The sequence below is a fragment of the Malaclemys terrapin genome, chromosome 4 (assembly GCF_027887155.1).
Source record: "Malaclemys terrapin pileata isolate rMalTer1 chromosome 4, rMalTer1.hap1, whole genome shotgun sequence".
In the NCBI taxonomy this organism is placed as follows: Eukaryota; Metazoa; Chordata; order Testudines; family Emydidae; genus Malaclemys; species Malaclemys terrapin.
In genome coordinates, this window is record NC_071508.1 from 120,372,864 (window position 1) to 120,387,590 (window position 14,727).

Consider the following 14,727-nt stretch of genomic DNA (forward strand, 5'->3'; position numbering starts at 1 on the left):
AAAGGTGCCTAATACTGATGTAGCTTATTCCCTTTCCCGTATTGGAATACCCATACCAATATATCTTTATATTCACAGAAGTATACCAAACTAGAGGGCTTGTGTTGCTTTAACTATGCAAGAAGAGTTAAAGTGGTATAGTGTAGACAAGGCCTTACTGCAGGGATCGGCAACCTTTGGCCGCGGGCTGTCAGGGAAATCCGCTGGGGGGCCGGGACAATTTGTTTACCTACAGCATCCACAGGTTCAGCAGATCACAGCTCCCACTGGCTGAGGTTTGCCGTTCCAGGCCAACGGGGGCTGCGGGAAGCGGCATGGGCCGAGGGATGTGCTGGCCGCTGCTTCCTGCAGCCCACATTGGGCTGGAATGGTGAACCACAGCCAGGGGGAGCTGTGATCTGCTGAACCTGCGGACGCTGCAGGTAAACAAACCGTCCCGGCCAGCCAGCGAATTTCCCTGACGGCTTGCGTTCCAAAGGTTGCCAATCCCTGCCTTACTGTATGTTGGCACTGTAACAGTTTTCAATTTGTAATCCAACAAAGCCCGTATAATAGTTACTAGATTATATACATAAGGATACAGGATTATATACAATGGATGTAGTTAAAAAGATTTTCATTTACGGATTTTCTACCAGTTTGGAAGAAATTTCCTAGGCATAAAATGGTGAAAATTGCTATAAATGGTAGAAAGTTTTTAGATATGACCATGTACATGAAGCAAGCCTTAGATCTGCTTAGGGTTGCCAGGCATCTGGTTTTCAGCTGGAATGCCTGGTTGAAAAGGGACCCTGGTGCCTCCAGTCAGCACTGCTGATCGGGCCGTTAAAAAAGTCTGGTCAGCGGCACAGAAGGGCTAAGGCAGGCTCCCTGCCTGCCCTGGCTCTGCACAGCTCCCAAGAAGCAGCTGGCATGTCCCAGCAGCCTCTAGGCACAGGGACGATTAGGGAAGCTCCGTGTGCTGCCCCTGCCCCCAGCGCTGCCCCTGCCAGGAACAGAGCCAATGGGAGCTACGGGGGCGGTGCTAAGGGCTGCAGTGACATGCCGGCTGCTTTGGGATGTAGCGTGGAGCCAGAGAAGGCAGGCAGTGAGCCTGCCTTAGCCCCGCTGCGCTGCCGACCAGGAACTGCCTGAGGTAAGCACTTCCCGGCCGGAGCCTGCACCCCAAACTCCCTTGTGCACCCCAACCCCCTGCCTCAGGTCGGAACTCCCTCCCGCACCTTAGCTGCATCCCAGACCCTGGACCCCCACCCCCTGCCCCAGGTTAGAACCCCCTCCCGTGCCCTAACTCTCTCCCAGATCTTACACCCCCCCCACCCGCATCCCAACCCCCTCCCCCAGCCCTGAACCCCCTCCCGCACCCCAAACCCCTCATCCTTACCCCAGAGCCCACATCCCGAGCCGGAGCCTGTACCCCCTCCCGTACCCAACCCCCTTCCCCAGCCCTGAGTCTGCTCCCACACTCCAAATCCCTTGGCCCCAGCCCAGAGCTCCCTTCTACACCCCAAACCTCTCATCCCCATCCCCACCCCAGAGCCTTCCCCGCACACCCCAATTCCCTGGCCCAGGCTGGAGCCCCCTCCCACAACCTGAAACCTTCATTTCTGGCCCCACTCTGGAGCCCGCATCCCCAGCTGGAGGCCTCACCCGCTCCCACACCCCAACCTCCTGCCCCAGCCCAGTGAAAGTGAGTAAGGGTAGGGGAGGGGGCGCGATGGAGGGAGGGGGGCTGGATTGAGTGGGGGCGGGGCCTCAGAGAAGGGGCAGGGCAGGACAGGAGTGGGGCCTCAAGGAAGAGGTGGGGCAGGGTAAGGGGGTTTGGTTTTGTGCAGTTAGAAAGTTGGCAACCCTACATCTGCTCAAGTCTTCACATAGTAACAAACATAACTGGCAATGTTTCTTTTAATGCAATGTAACAGAATCCCCTTTCACCCCCCCCCCCAAGAGTCCCTCCACTTTACCTGCTTTATCCACTTTTACTCTTAAGGCATCATTAAACAGGAGGGCATGCAGCTCTTAAAATCAATGAGAGGAGTCACTGTAATATAATGATACAATGCACTTCCTCCTACTAGGAAATGCAACACTCTCAGTTCCCACTGACTTGAGAGTGGGGAACACCATCTAGAATCCTGAACTCCAATTATATGGTAATAGACTGCATTCATGTTAGGCCTAGCCACAAAGAGATTTTTATTAATCCAAACTATGTCTAATTTAAAATCCAAATAGTTCACTTACTTTTTCTAATGCATGCATGCTAAATACTGGACCATCATGTGCTTTGACAGTTTTTATGAGAAACAAATCTCTCCAGATACACACATCCCCAGTGGAAGTTCCAGAGAATGCCATCTCTTCAGTCCAGCCGTATACTGCACACATCATTGTATCAGTTCTTCCCATTGCCCCTATGCAGCCCTTTCTCCCAATCAGTCCTCCCCCTGGTTTAGAATAAAAACAAGTAATCAAATGCTTGCATAACTATCACATTCAAAGGAATTTATAGGGCAACCTATCCAGAATAATAAATCTGTTTTCCTCTAGCCTAGGAATAAGCAAACTTTGAAGGTTCTTCACAAATCATTACTTCTCACCTTCCCCCACTTTTTGGCACATTTGAAGAAAAAATAATGCATTTCACCTTTACGAATTCATTTTACATGCTGCTTGAATCAGGAGTTGAATTTATATACACACACATGTAAACATGCATACAGATATATCGGAGAGACAGTGTCTAAATACAGACCTTAATTTTCTGTCATGATAGTATGATATAAAGATTTTAATGGAATGAGTGGGATGACCATATTACTTCAATGTAAAAACTTTAACCCCTACTAACACATTATTTTCATGCTATATTTTTGGAGGAAAATTATTTTAGAACTTTAGCTTTAAAATCTGTGTTGATACAATATCCTGTACTGGCCTATAAGTGACGGAAATGTTATTACCAATATATTTGAAAAGCCTCTAAAATGTATTTAAAATAGTTTCTGTATGTCAGGATGCCCATGTCCAGTATCTTGTGACCTGTCAGGTGTGAAAACAAGATGTGAATTTTCACAAAATTCTCAGAGTAACTCCAAGTATGAGGCAACAGTGCCACCTAACAGATGAAGATCTAGGGATTTTTATATCTTGAAAGCACTGTGCTATGTCTTCAGTGACAAACCTCTGGATCTGTTTGCCAGCATTTGGCACTGATGAAGATTTCCCCCCAAACATGTACTTCAGTATCATGTGATCTCAGGTCTGCCAGTTCCAGCTCTAGTTTCAGTAGTGGATTTTGACTTAGAATATAGTAGGATTGACCTATATCTCAGTGCTTATACTCACAATGATAAGTCTCCTTCACAATGACTATCCCTACACTTTCTACATGATACTGCCACTACATGCATAAATCTTGAGTTTATGAAAGTGTATGGAGGATATGTCATAAGAGCCCCAATTTTGCCAACCCATCGGGCAGAGGTGATAGAGACAAGAAAGGCCATTTTCATTGATAAGTGAACGTAAGAACACGTCGCCACTGGTTCAAACAGAGGTCTAGTAAGAGAGTGTAGAACAAGGCTGGGGTCGGATCTTGTATGTGGGGATAAATATTTCGGAGACCCTTCAGGAAACATTTTATGAATAGATGTGTGAAGGTAGAATGGCCGTCTATTGTGACAGTGAAAAGTGGCAATGGCTGCCAAATGCACATGACTGGAGCTGGTGGATAATCCCGACCATTTAAGGCTGGGGCGGGCAAAGTTTTTGGCCTGAGGGCTGCATCGGGTTTCGTAAATTGTATAGAGGGCCGGTTAGGGGAGAGGGTTGTGGCCTGGCCCCTACCTCTTATCCTGCCCCATCCAACCCCCCTGTTCCCTGACAGCCCCTCCCGGGACCCCTGCCCCATCCAACCACCCCTTCTCCCTGTCCCCTGACTGCCCATGGAACCCCTGCCCCTGACTGTCCCCCACCACCCCATCCAACTCCTCTCCTTCCTGATTGCCTCCCGGGACCCCTGCCCCCATTCAACCCCATTCCCCCCCGACCGTCCCGATCCCTATCCACACCCCTGCCTCCTGACCACCACCTCGAACTCCCCTGCCCGCTTACCACACTGCCCGGCTCCAGCCGGGCCACGCTGCCACCGCCACCATGCAGCACAGAGCACCAAGGCAGGGCCGGCTCTGCAGCTGCACAGCCCCAGGAGCTCACAGCCCTGCCGCCCAGAACATTACGCCGGTGGCAGAGTGAGCGAGCTGAGGATGCGGGGGAGCGGGAACAGCAGGGGAGGGTCCGGGGGCTAGTCTCCCGGGGCATGAGCTCGGGGGCCAGGCAGGACAGTCCCACAGGCCACCGTAGTTTGCCCACCTCAGATTTAAGGTGTAAAATATAGCCTAGGATAAGTGGTAGTTGAGCGCTTATTGCATCGACCTGATGGGAGGCGCACCAGCATTAGAACCTAGTCCATTTGTGACATTAAGTGCATCTAGTCGTGTTGCATCTGCTATTCAAGAGTATCTGTTTAACTGCATCTGAACAGGTTATTTCCAATTCCAAGAACCACGGAGGAGCCAGGCTTTGAGGTGGAGCATCTGTGGATTGGGATGGAGGATGTGACCCGCATCCTGTGAAATGAGTTTTGGAGTTGGATGGAGGAGATGGGTTGGCATACCATCATGCGAAAGAGGCATACCAGATCTGTTGTGGACATGTTGGCGCGATAAGGATGACATGGACTCAATCCCCCTGAATCTTGTGGAGTTCTCAAAACAGAAAGGGGAAGGGAGGGAAGACATAGAGCAGTGGTGCATCCCATGTGATGAGGAATGTGTCTCCCAAAGACCTGTGTCCAATCCCACTCTTGAGCAGAATTGAGGGCATCGGACATTTTGTGGTGTGGCAAAAAGATCTACGTTGAGGAATCCCCAGTGTTTGAAGATAAGCTGAAGGATTTATTTATCCAGTTCCTAGTTGTGATCATGGAAGAATCTTCTGCTCAATGAGTCCACAGTGATGTTCTGGTGTCCAGGGAGGTATGTGGCTGAGATGTTGATGTCATGTTGGATACACCATCTCCATAATTTCAGTGCCCCTGAGTATAAAGAGTGTGACCTTGCTCTGCCTTGTCTGTTGATGTAAAAACACGCAGATGATATGGTCTATCATGACTTTGATGGTGGGATATGCAATCAGTGGGAGGAAACATCAATAGGCATTGCAGACCACCTGTAGCTCTAGGAGGCTGATGTGTAGGGTAGATTTGGTTAAAGACCATCTTCCCTCCACTGTATGAGTGTGAAGGTGCATTCCCCGACCGATGAAGGAGGCATCAGTTGTTAGAATCATGATTGGTGCTGGCTGAAGGAAATGAACCCCGACACCGATGTTCTTGGGCTGTGTCTACCAGAGTAGTGAGTCCATGACCATCCTCGGCATGGATAACAGTTTGTGTCTGTGAGGGACATATGCTGTACAGACATCTGCCTGAAGACATCGCTTGTGTAATTATGTGTGCTTTATCCATGAATGCGGTGGCTGTCATGTGTTCTATTACCTGGAGAGACATTCTGTTGGAAATCTGGGCACAGGCTTGCACCTTGGATACATGATCCACTATAGTCAAGAATGTGTGAGGAGGAAGGAAGGCTCTGTCTTGTATGGCATCTAGTTGTGTGGCAATGAACTCCAGGTGTTGTACTGATATTAAAATAGACTTCTCCAAGTCCAAGAGGCCTAAATTCGTGAAAAGGTCCATTGAGACCTGGATGGCACGAAAAGTGTCAGCTTTGGATGAGACCTTGAGGATACAGTCGTCTATGTATGGAAAGATGACGACGCCTTTTTTACTTAGGGAGGCGGCAACTACCACAAAGACTTTGGAGAACACACAAGGGGCTGTTGACAGTCCAAAAGGCAGTACCTTGTACTGATAATGATTGGCTCCCATGGTGAACCAGAGAAACCATCTGTGGGCCGGGTGTATTGTGAAATGGAAATACGCATCTTGGAGGTCAAGGGCCGAGAACCAGTCCCCCCATTCCAGTGCTGGGATAATGGTAGAGAAGGTAACCATCTTGAAGTGTTGAAGTTTGACAAACTTGTTTAGGTTTTGAAGGTCCAGGATCGGCCACCAGTCGCCGGATTTCTTCTGGATCAGAAAAAATGGGAATAGAAACCCATTCCTCTATGTTGGGAAGGGACCAGTTCTATGGCTCACAGGTGCAGAAGAGGATTTATTTCTTCTTGTAAAATGGGTTCATGAGAGGGGTTCCTGAAGAGGGATGGGGAGAGAGGTGGGAGGGGCAGGATAGATAGGAAAGGGATGGAGTATCCTTCCCTGATGATCTCTAGAACCCATATGTCTGAGGTGATTAGTCTCCAGGATGGAAAGAACGGAGCTAATCAGTCACCAAACTGGTGGGACGTCGAAGACGGTTGATATGACTGGAAAAGGGGGGAGGCTTCTTGAGGCCTTGACCACACCTTCAAAACTGTTGCTTGGCTGCAGGTGTTTGAGAGGTAGTCCCTTGAGGAGTGGCCTATCTACATTTGGTAGGGGGCTTTTATTGTTGGCGCTGAGTGTCATAGTGCTGCTGAGGAGTGTACTGCAGTGGTCAGGATCGCAGGGGGAGATGATACTTTCGTAGGTGTCTCTTTGGCACTGGTGTGTAAATACTAAGGAAGCGGCAAGTAGCTCAGCAGTCTTTAAGGGTGGGTAGGGAATCAACCATATGCACCATGAATAGTTTGGGGCCCTCAAAGGGTAAGTCTTTAACTGGTTTGTACCTCCTTAGGAAACCTTGAGAGGTGCAGTCATGGCGCCCACTTCATAACCATGCAGTTGCGATGGAGTGGGTGGTGATATCCGCAGAGTCTAATGAGGCCTGTAGGGGCCAAGAGGGTCCCTCAGATATAAGCACCTGGAATTGTTCTTTCTTGGCCTCAGGAAGGTTATGGCCGTGTTCCTCTATTCTGGAGTAGTTGAGGTAGTTGTACTTGGCCATAAGAGCCTCGTAATTAGCTATTCGAAATTGGAGTGTGGCAGATGAATAAGTCTTGCGTCCAAATAAATTAAGCATTTCCAGTGTCTGTCCTGATGGGTAGATCAAGATTGATACTTGTCATCCTCTCTCTTGCTACTAGAGAATTTGGGGTGGTATGCGAGAAAAGAAATTCCACAACTTTTGCAAGAACATTTTTGTCTGCCCATTTTCAGGTTGGAGGGATGGTCACTAGGGTCTGTCAGAGCACTTTTGCAGGATTGAGAAGAACCTTGTTGATAGGTAGGGCAATTTTGGAGGAAGATAATGTGTGCAGGACATTGAGCAATTTATGCTGCTGATCTTTCACTTCCTCCAAAGGAATCTGTAGGGAGACTGCAATCCTGTGGAATAATTCGTGAATGTGTCTGAAGTTGTCAGCAGCAGTAGGAGGTGGGGGCATGATAGCCTCATTGGGAGAAGAAGAGGAGAAATATAATGTTGGTGGAGCTTCCTCCTCCTGTTCTTCCTCCTCATCCAGTACTGGGGGAGGTTCAGTCTCTGATGTGCGAGAGACCGATGAAGAAGGGAGAGGTATAGGTCTCCAGCTTTGCTCTACGGGAGGCTTCCTAAATTGTGCCCTGTGCATATCCCAAGGGTCCCAATATGACCGATGTGGAAGGAGTGGAACATGTAGTTGCATCCATAGTGGTCCATAACAGGACTGTGGTCCAGATGTGGATTGCAAATAGTGAGGATGTGGAGATGAAGCCTGTTTTGAATAAGAGGGTGTTATGCTTATACAAAGCACATGAGATTTTTTTATAGGGGAGAAGGCAACACTCGGCATTTATTGAGAATATGGCAGTTAGCATATGCTTTTTAGTTACACATACACACACCATGCACACTGTCCTGCCAGTCGATGTTATAGTTACCAGTCCAGATCAACCTAGTGGCCAGCTAGGTTGATCACTGGTAGGGGAGAGCCGGGTTCTGTCGGTCGTGACATATAATACATTTTTAGCAAGCAAACACAGGACAATATTAACACAACTAATAATGGATGAAACATAATAGACAATGTTCCCTTAGAGGTTGGGGACCAGCCTGTAAAAACACTGTATTAATGATAGGCTGTTAGGGTTATTTTAGATTTAGCAAGTTTTAGTAGGTTTTTATTGGCATGTAATATTTGAATGACACACTTTGTGTGTGTGTTTGTTGTAAAAACTGAGTTACTTTTTTAGTTTTTTATATATATGTTTTTAGTGATGTGTTTCTGTTGCATGGTCTTGTGGTGACAGGTAGGGACAAGCACACCCATTTTTGAGGGCTTTATTTTGTACATTTTTGGTTATATATATTTATTTTTTTTAAGTTTATTGACTACCCGCAGTAGCCAAAAGGATTTTATGGTTAATTTTGGGAGCGGGCTTACTTTTTATATTTTTGTTTTTATAGCTTGTTGGTGAGTAATTTTAATAATAATTTTACTTAATAACAAATTAGGCTTAATTATGCTGGAAACATATTTCATTTATTTATATTTGTAGGTGAATAAGGATTTTTTGTTGTTGCTTTAAAAGATGTGTACATCTTTTAAAATATTTGAACATTTTAGATATTACCCAAAACATTTTGTTTTTAAGTGATGCTAAACTAAGAATTTGCTTTTTAGTACATTTTATTGCTAAGGCAGTTTTATTTTTTATTTTATTTGTTGTTTATATAACAGCTAGAAGGTGTTGTTTAGCCACCGGTACATATTTTATGTTGCTTTTAGGTTTCTTAGATTTATTTGTATTAAATTTATAGTATTGTTTGCTTGTTTGTGAATGAGATTATTTGCAGTTGTGACAAGAAACAACTTATTTTTAATTACCTTTAGGTTTATAGTAATTATAATTTTTGCTTTAAAGTGATTTTTTTTTAATATGGTGTTTATGATATTTTGTTTGGTTTGGTTATTGGAGTGTTGATATGTTTTTATTTAGGCTGTTATAGTAGGAAGGGAGTAGGGTGAACATTTGGGTTTTAATTTAGATATGTTTAATTGAGTTTAATACATACTAATTTTATTTGTATTAATAATGGATTTAATAAGACTTTTACTGGATTATTTTGAATTATTGTTGTTTTTTTTAATTGGGGTATTTTTTTGAATGCATAGTTTTTGGTTTAGGTTTTGGTGTATGTGTTTGGGAACTATAGATTTAATTTATTACAGGGTATTGGATAGTATTTTACAATAACTGTTAGTATTGTTTTTGTTTTAATAGGCTTATTTTACTGATATGGTAATTGTGGGTAGCTGGAACTTTAGGTGGTATTTTTATAGGGACTTTTTATTTTAACCTTTTTTTTTTGTGTTTTGGTATTTTTGTGGTGCTTATAAGGTGAACCTTAAGGTGGTTTTTTTTTAGGCATATATATTGGTATTTTTAAGGGTTTTAAGAGTTGGCTAGTATTTTTATTGTACTATTTTTTGAGGATTATTGGATTATGGGTAGGAATTTATGATTGGTTGGCAGGGAGTGAATTATTTTTTAAATATTGGCTTTTAAGGAGGGCTGCATTTTTTTTATGATTGCTTTAATTATTTGGATGCTAAAAGTTTTTAGAAGTAGGTAAAGCCAGATCTTATACTGGAGTTTTATTTTTTCTGGATTAAAATTGTGGTGGTTAAGCAGCACCTTGTGCTTACGTTTTGGGGTAGGTTTTTTTGCAAAGAATTTAAACATTATTATTTATGTAAATAATTTAATTTGTGAAATAGGTATTTATTTACTTATTTTTTTAATATTGTATAGTAATGGGTTAAGGCGATTTACTATGGAGTAAGGGCTTATTTATTTTGATTTTAGTGAGTGATTTTTAATTTTATTTTGAGATATATGATTTGATTTTTTGTTTTTTATAGGGCTGTTTTTGTGGGGTTTTGTTTTTTGAATTTGTTGTTTATGTGTTTGATGGCCTAATTAACTCTATATTGAAGGGTGATTTAAAATTCTACTATTACAAGGGTGCGATGGAGCACTCCTCCTTCTCTTCTTCCTCCTCGTCGTCACTGAGGAAGGAGGATGCCCTTGTCAGGGGGAAAAGGGAGGAATGTCATGAGTCCAGAGAGGAGGGTGGAAGTGGGAGGAGGTCATGTCTAAGCAGAGGTCACTCGGGCATGTCAGATACAAGCTGGTCTTTACGGTATCTAAATTCCTGGGGAGGAGGAAGGAGCATCATCAGTACTGGTAGATGACTGGGTGCCCAGATGGAGCTGAAGACTTGGTTAGTGCCGAGGACTTGCTTGGTGCCGACGGCTTTGTTGGTGCTGAGGACTTGGTTGGTGCTGGCAGTTTCGGCGGGGCCAAGGACTTGCTCTGTGTCGACTGTTTCAGCTGTGCTGAAAAGGACGTCATTGCCAGTGGTTTTGTCAGTGCCAAGCTCCTGAAGTCGGAATGTTGTGGTCTCCAGTGCCGAGAGATGGTGCTGAGGTCTGTAGCTCTGCCTGGTTAGGGTCCCTAGACTGCAGTTTCATGCCGGAACCAGAGGTAGTTGGGTTTTGGAGCTATGTTCCCTGTCAGATGATGTTGAGACAACTGACCTCACAGGGGAAGGTGTTCTGGCAGGCTGTGCCTCAGAGTGTGAGGAGGGAGCCTGTTTTCTTGTCAGAGTGAGAGAGAGACAACTTTCTCTTAGAGAGATGTGGGGAATGAGGATCGGCAGGCGACCTGGCAGAGCATGAAAGCCACATAGCGGGAGAGTCCAGGTCCGATGCTGGGTGCTGTGATTTCTCCATGAGAAGTCATAACCGAATGTTCCAGTCTTTTCTGGCCCTGGCAGTCAAGTTGTGACAGTAGGAACACTTTTGTGGGATGTGTCTCTCTTCCAGACAGTGAACACACTGCCGGTGGCCGTCCATTACTGGAGGGCATTACAGCAAGAGATGCACCTCTTAAACCTGGGAGATCTGGGCATAAGGGTGAGGAAAAAAGCTTCCTGGTCGGAAGGGTGAGAAGCAGGGAAATTAAAACCTAATTGATGAGGTAAATATAAAGGTGAAGTGAAAACAATTTTTTTTTTATAAGAGGAAAGAAGAAGTTCTAAACTACACTAAAACTGACAGGTAAGGCACCACTCTAATGAGGGAAAAAGGAGAAGTGGGTTCTTCTGCAGATTCTGTCCCAAACCAAAGGCGGTAGAGAAGAATCTGGGTGGGGGCAGGGGGCAGTCAGACAGCACAATAATATATATACGTCCCGCTCATGGCGCAAGAGAGGGGAGGTGCGAATGTGCAGTCTGACGGGCACTGCTGATGAAGATCTCTGATCCCAGAGGCAGGGAGTGCTGCTGCACCTACAGTGGAGAACCCATAGGGACACTATTCAAAGAAGAGTTAATCTTCTCAGCAGCAGCCTGCCAGCATTTTAATAACTTTATTAAACAGCAGTCTACTGTGGCCTGGGTTCAACCTGGCTAATTTCTTGGGCAGTCCATGACTGAGATGACTAGGGTGACTGTTTTCCTCGCTGTTAAATGTTCTATAGTGTTTAAGGATTAATTTTAAAATGAATGGGAAGGATTCACCCGAGCCAGTGTATTTTCAGAGGTCCTGTCAACACAGTAGTTTTCTCCAGCAAAGGAGGTAATCTTTTCAAAGACCCTTTTAGCTCCATATGCCTTTCAAGATCTGATACACTGGAGTTCAGAATACCATTTAGATGGTGTTTTTCCATTGCTCTAAATTAAAAGTTTTCAAATAGATTAAACATGCATCTGTTCTTTAACTTCTTGAGTTTTTGTAGTCATGTTTAGCAAAGACAGCCACACAAAATATAATTAGTAGGTATATTCACTGCAAGAACCGTGTCTGCAACCTTATTTGTGCCTCTTACAGGCGGACCTTAGATTATTAAAATTACATTCCTTTGTGATTTAGATCAATATATCTCTATTTTATATATGTATATATCTATATATTTTACCCACTAAATATTGAAGGTCTGAAATTATTACCTTATCCTCTTTGGTATCACCTGAAAACTCTTTTGTATATGTTGAGTGGGATTTATTACATTATCCTAGAGCTGTGCATGAGATATTTTGAGCTATATAACTTTTGTGAAAGATATGGTATTTCCTGAAATACTCTTTAAACACCTTATGGTGTTAAATTTATGTAACTTCTTCATGGGCAGATGTGACAAACATTGCAATTCCATGCAGCATCTTTGGGGTCCATTGTTTTAAATGAATGGTTTATGTAGGACTGTTCTATTCCATGGGGAAGGGCTACCACAGCTCCTACAGGAACTAAAACAATAGGTGGTTAAGGCAAATCAGGCAGTTTGTAATTTCCCCAGAGAGATACCACCTCCCGGGGAGGCTTGCATATACTAATTCAAACTAGATTCCACAGAGACCAACAGGCAAAGAAAAGACTATGGGATAAATAGCCTGAGTTTAAACGGACTCAGGGCCTTTCTTTCTGATTCAACAAATGGACAGGCCCTTCTGTCCAATGGGGTTCCAATTCTTCCTGGGAAGGGTTGGAAGGACTTTGGCCTACTGGGGCCCTGTAAGACATATGGGTGATCTCGGGTAAGCTTATTAACATGCATGCAGGTTCTTTTATTGTTTTTAATGTTTTCTCTGTAATACTTTCACCTTAAGAATAAATGTGCTTGCTTATAAAGGGCTGTGTGGTAACTTATAACTGCTACCAATTATGTTGTTCGTAGCCTTCAAAGAGAAAGCAAAGTGCAGACACTGGCCTGGTTAGGCAGTCCGGCTTGCTGGGACTATCACAGTGTAAGCAGGGAGCTGTGTAGCCTGGAAAAGCCCCTGGTCAGGAGGGAGAGAGACATGGGTCTCCACCCAAGAGATGTGACAGCTGAGGAGCCTGGAGCCTCAGGGATGCCTCAAGGGACCATGGAGGGGGAATATGGTGCAACTGCCCTGAATTGTGACAACTATTCATTGCGTAACTATTATTTATAAAAACTAGACTAACCTCTCCCAGGCACCAGGAGGTAGCCCTGTTAGTCTGTATCCACAAAAACAACAAGGAGTCCGGTAGCACCTTAAAGACTAACAGATTTATTTGGGCATAAGCTTTTGTGGGTAAAAAACCTCTGCATGCTGTACTACACCTAGCACAATGGGCAGATGACCTTTCTTGGCGTCTCTGACACTACCATAACAGAAATTAATTTTTATTATTAATAGGAGGTAGAGAGAACCTATTAATGTATACATGTGTCAAAAATCATACAGAATGCATAATAATTACTATCTTAGATATAACAGAAAATGCTGCAGTTAAAAAACACACAAAAAAACATGCCTTTCCTTACCTGCTCTACGCCAGAATTTCATGTGTTTAATTCCAGCTGTTATCAGTTTATCAGGCATATAAGGATTAATTTTAACAACAAAAATCTTATCTTTGCTTCCTCTGAAATAAAAAAAGTAAAACATTTCACTACCTTTATACACAGACAAATGTATACACTCATATTTTTCTGTCTGATTGTCCAACTTACTAATGTTTATCTCACAAAACATTCCTATAGCTCTTAACAATTCTTTTATTAGGAGAAATAGGAAGGCAGGCCATTGAACTAAAGGTATTGAGTTCATTGCCATTTTTATCTGTCTCACTCTTAATTTGACAGTTTGCAGATTAGAAATCTGAAGAAACTGCTCTACTTCAGCAATCCACTCGACACCATTTTCTTTGTAAAAGAACAAACTTGACCCAAAATAATGCAATGATATTTATTCTTTGGGAATTAAGCCTTGATAGCAAACTAAGAGCTATAAGGTTACGTTAATTGCAGACCTTATCTACATCAGTTTCTCATTCTGAAAATCAATGACAACATCCATACACTTTTTACTGAACTTTTCCATCATTCTAGTGGACTTAAACAATAATGGGTATGACAATGTTTGTCACATCTATGTTACAATACCTATCTTCAGCAGTTTTTGAAAAAAAAACCTGTCATCTTTGAATGCGGACACATTTTGTATTTCTTTCTATGTTCCTAAATACAGACATACAATACACAACTACAGGTGCTACTGTTTTGAAAGATCCTATCACTTTCAGCTATATTTCCTATGTGAGAGAAAATGATTTACCAGTAATTCTGCTTCTCTGAAAATATCATTTTGTAGGAGTCTCATTCATGGGTATTTGCTCCTTAGTGCAACAATGGGAGAACTCCTTTAGCTTGTAGCTTCCTAACTCTGAGGGCACCACGAGCCAGTCCGTTACTAACCACCTTACACCACAATCTGTCATGTATAAATGCTGTCCTTCAACACTGCAGTCAATTCCAATGACAGAGTTTGAGGTGAAGCTCCCCAGATAGAAAAGCCAATCCAAAATGATCAACATAAGATTAAAAAAGGGGCCCGGAGGGGGGGGGGGTGTCAGTAAAAAAAAGATGCAAGAGAAAAACACCTGAGAAAAGGCTCTGAGCTCTAATGGGAGGTGAACAGAGGAAATCCTACAAAATGTAATCTACTTTGAAAATAAGTTATTGAGCATGACGAGTCTAAAACAGGAGTCCATTCTGGAGGTGAAATCCAAGCAATAAATGCTTAATATATTATGTGGAGTAGACTATGTATCTGCTTTGAGGTTTCTTAATAAAAATATACCTGAAGCAGGAGATGGTGACAGTGTTGCTTCAAAATGAGTGCTCCTTGACAACGCCTTTAGTATCAAGCAATC

General features: G+C 43.6%; 1 protein-coding gene across 1 annotated transcript in view; it reads right to left on the reverse strand.

The window, feature by feature from the left end:
- Positions 1–14,727, reverse strand: part of EML5 (EMAP like 5) — a 300,424-nt gene that overhangs the window by 125,860 nt on the left and 159,837 nt on the right. The window contains exons 17-18 of the mRNA XM_054025269.1: positions 13,337–13,437; positions 2,242–2,444 (exon numbers count right to left, since the gene is read on the reverse strand). Of these exons, the coding sequence (XP_053881244.1) occupies positions 2,242–2,444; positions 13,337–13,437 (304 nt within the window). The remainder of the gene's footprint in view (positions 1–2,241; positions 2,445–13,336; positions 13,438–14,727) is intronic.